Source organism: Myotis davidii, unplaced genomic scaffold, assembly GCF_000327345.1.
Source record: "Myotis davidii unplaced genomic scaffold, ASM32734v1 scaffold963, whole genome shotgun sequence".
Taxonomy (NCBI): Eukaryota; Metazoa; Chordata; class Mammalia; order Chiroptera; family Vespertilionidae; genus Myotis; species Myotis davidii.
In genome coordinates this window covers 53010-56370 of record NW_006294116.1, presented here as the reverse complement: position 1 = coordinate 56370, position 3361 = coordinate 53010, and the positions used below count along the sequence as shown (strand labels likewise).

Sequence of the window (3361 nt, the reverse complement as noted above, 5' to 3'; positions counted from 1 at the left end):
GGGAAGGAGAGAGAAAGGGGGGAGGAAGAGTGAGAAGGTAAGCGGGGAGAGGAAGAGGAAGGCAAAAAGAAAAGAAGTGAAGGAGAGAGAAAGAAAGAGGAACCAGAGTGAGACCCAGAAAGAAACACATTGAGAGAACATAGCAAGTACCACCCCTACATCAACCAGTACAACAGCATGGGGAAATTAATAAAGGCTGAATCAAGAAAGGCTAATTCAATAACGGAAGTATGTTTGCATGATCTGCAAGTGGGAAACCTAAAGACAGTAATGACAGCGCTGAAACAAAGAAGCAACAATCTCAAAAAGAACAAAAATATTACAGAACCTACAGAAAAGGAAGTGCAGTGGAACAAAACAGAGAGGAAGAATCCAGAAAGTCCTCAGTGAAGGGGATGTTCATGTCAGAAACATTATTCTCATTTCTATACTTATGTTTAAAATATTCTAGTGTTCCAATCTCAACAATTTCTTTAATCATCTCTAATGCCCCAAGAGTGCCTATCTATTTACACTATTTTTAACCTGTGTGACTACTGTTTGCACTCTGTGGGCAAACACCTGAATGCTATCTGAGTTTAATCTGGATACACAACAAGGTCTCGAAGAATGTCTCAAAACAAAATATTTCTTTGGAAATTTTGAGTTCTTATAAAAAATATTTTAGTGATTCCCGTTTTCCAAACAATGTGAAGAATACCACCATATTAGTAATCCAGTCTTTCTGGGTTAACTCCTTAAAGGTGTTTCTCGCTTTAGTTAAGTCCAAATGAGTAATCATGGTGTCTGCAGCTATTCTGTGGAAGAAAAATTTTAAAAAGAGATAAGTAAATGAAAAAGTTCAATTCAGAATCAAATATTAGATTATCTATTCAGATGAAAGGCTTTTCTCTAAAGCTTGCGTTCACTTTAATAATTTCATATTTTCCTCAACTTTACAATAACTGTAATAATCTGGCTGAGCACAAATACAATTAAAAACATAGCTGATGCCCTAACTGGTTTGCTCAGGGGTTAGAATGTCGGCTGAGGACAGAAGGGTCATAGGTTTAATTCTGGTCACAGGCACATTCCTGGGTTGCAGGCTCAACTCCCACCCGGTTGGGGCACATGCAGGAGGCAGGCAATCAATGTGTCTCTTTCACAGTGATGTTTCTTCTCTCTGTCTCTCCCCCTCCTTTCTACTCTCTGAAAAATAAATGGAAAAAATATCCTCAGGTGAGGACTAACATGTGTGTGTGTGTGTATATATTTAACAACATATGAGTTCTAAAATTTCAAAAATATCAAGGCTGAATTAACAATATATGCAGTCTGACTTTAACTCGGATATTGTCTTATCTCAAGTGGATAATCAATAAATATTTATTTTCCATTAAAAAAACAGCCACAGCCCTGGCCAGTCTCACTCAGTGGTCAGAGTGCTGGCCCTAGTCAGGGGCATGTACCCGGGTTGCAGGTTCCCCAGCCCCGTAGGGGTGTGTGTGTGGAAGGCAACCAATCGATGTGTCTCTTTCATGTTGATGTTTCTCTCTCTCTCGCTCTCTCTCTCTCTCTCCCTCCTCCCTTTCTTCCACTCTATCTAGAAATCACTCTTCCATTCTCTCTAAAAATTAAAGGGAAAATAATCCTCAGGTGAGGATTAAAAAAAAAAAGGAAATTTCTCTGAGTTACATAAAGTGAAAGTGGGGACCAAAAAAAGAAGGTTCAGAGCAGTAAATTGTTAGTATTCTAATAAACCATAACGATGTGTATTTAAGCTATGAATTGCATTTGTAGTACACTGAATATAGTCACTGTCTAAAAATAGACACATTTTTTGTAAAGCAATACATATATTTAGTGTCTGAAAATATTCTTTTAAGTAAAAATTATACAAATATTTAGAAAGAGAAGTATAAAGTTTTTCCCTCAGACTATTTAAAAATTCAAAGAAATCTTAATATCTTACAAGAAAGTTTTTAAATAAGTTAGGGTATGTCTTTCCCAAGGAATACCATGCAGCCATTAAAATGAGGTAATAAAAATAGGAATATGGAAACTGAACAAAGTGAAAAACAGACAAATATATTAAGTATAAAGTAATGTATAAAGCAACATATAATCCCATTTTTTGGTAAAAGAATATATTTACATAGAAAAAATATACACATTAACTGTTACTCTTAGATGGTGGATTATGGATGATTTTAATTTTTTTGTTGCTGTGTATCTGTATTTCTGACATTTTCTATGTCAATCATATATTTGCTTTTGTAAAAAAATAATTTCTAAAGAGATAAACACATAGCTAATTAAAGTACTTAAACCAGTACCTTATAATCTTTCAAAGTATTTTTAAAATTGAGATATAATTAACATATAACATTATATTAGTTTCAGGTATATGAAATAATGAGTCAGTATAGGTATATATTACAAAATGATCACCACAATAAGTCTAGTTAACATCCATCATCACAGTTAAAATTTTTTGTCATAATTTTTACGATCTCTCTTAGCAACTTTCAAACATAAAATACAGTATTAACTATGCACCATCTGTACACAGTATTTTTAACGGAACTTTATACATTTATTATATATATTACCTTTCCCTTATAAAACTTCCAGTCAGACATGCAGGAGATGAAAATATCTCTCTGATTTCCCTATATTAGGAATAAAACAGTGGTTAAAACAAATCATGAGTACGCCTTCTTATGAGACATGATAATTAAAACATCTTATAATTGCCCTCAAACCTCTCCCTCAGTCTCCAATGTGTTTGTTATTGCCTTGGGTATCTAAAAGTTGATTCCATTTGCTAAATCTCAAATTTTCAGTGGCACACGTAGGCAATCAAAGGATATGTATTCAGAGAAGCCACGGGGAAAGCGGAAAAGGCTTGACGTAGGGTCAGTATTTTCTCTGACAAATTAAACACTCTCATCCCACCCAACTTTTCCTAGCCCTATTTATTTCTGTTCCACTGACCTGTAAACTAAAAAATTACCAGAAATTGAGGTCAGGGTTGCAGTAAGCTCAGATCCATCTTTTTAACTTTTTAAATAACTACTTTCTAGAATTAGTAAGCCATACCTAAAAAAACACTAAACAGACTTTTTGTAAATATAAGTATAGTCTTTATAGATGGTAGAAGTTGTTCAGCTGTGATGAGGGGGTCCACAAACAAGTGGTTCTAAGGTCAAGTAGGGTTGGGAACCTGTGGACTGTATTTCCTGCTCAGATAGTCAAAATAGACGCAAACATGTCAAGGACCCAGAGCAGTTCTGCAGTAAAGAAAGCTGCCTTCATGGAGATTCCATGCTAGTTGTGATGATTACTATATGTTTCAATAATAGTACAATAATAATATAAT

The 3361-nt window shown here is 34.6% G+C and overlaps 1 protein-coding gene across 1 annotated transcript in view; it reads right to left on the bottom strand.

Annotated features, from left to right (window-relative positions):
- The window catches only part of LOC102771562 (E3 ISG15--protein ligase HERC5), a 29666-nt gene extending 26955 nt beyond the window's left edge, over window positions 1-2711 (bottom strand). The window contains exons 1-3 of the mRNA XM_006768189.2: window positions 2695-2711; window positions 2592-2651; window positions 704-797 (exon numbers count right to left, since the gene is read on the bottom strand). Of these exons, the coding sequence (XP_006768252.1) occupies window positions 704-797; window positions 2592-2651; window positions 2695-2711 (171 nt within the window). The remainder of the gene's footprint in view (window positions 1-703; window positions 798-2591; window positions 2652-2694) is intronic.
- Window positions 2712-3361: the final 650 nt, after the last annotated feature.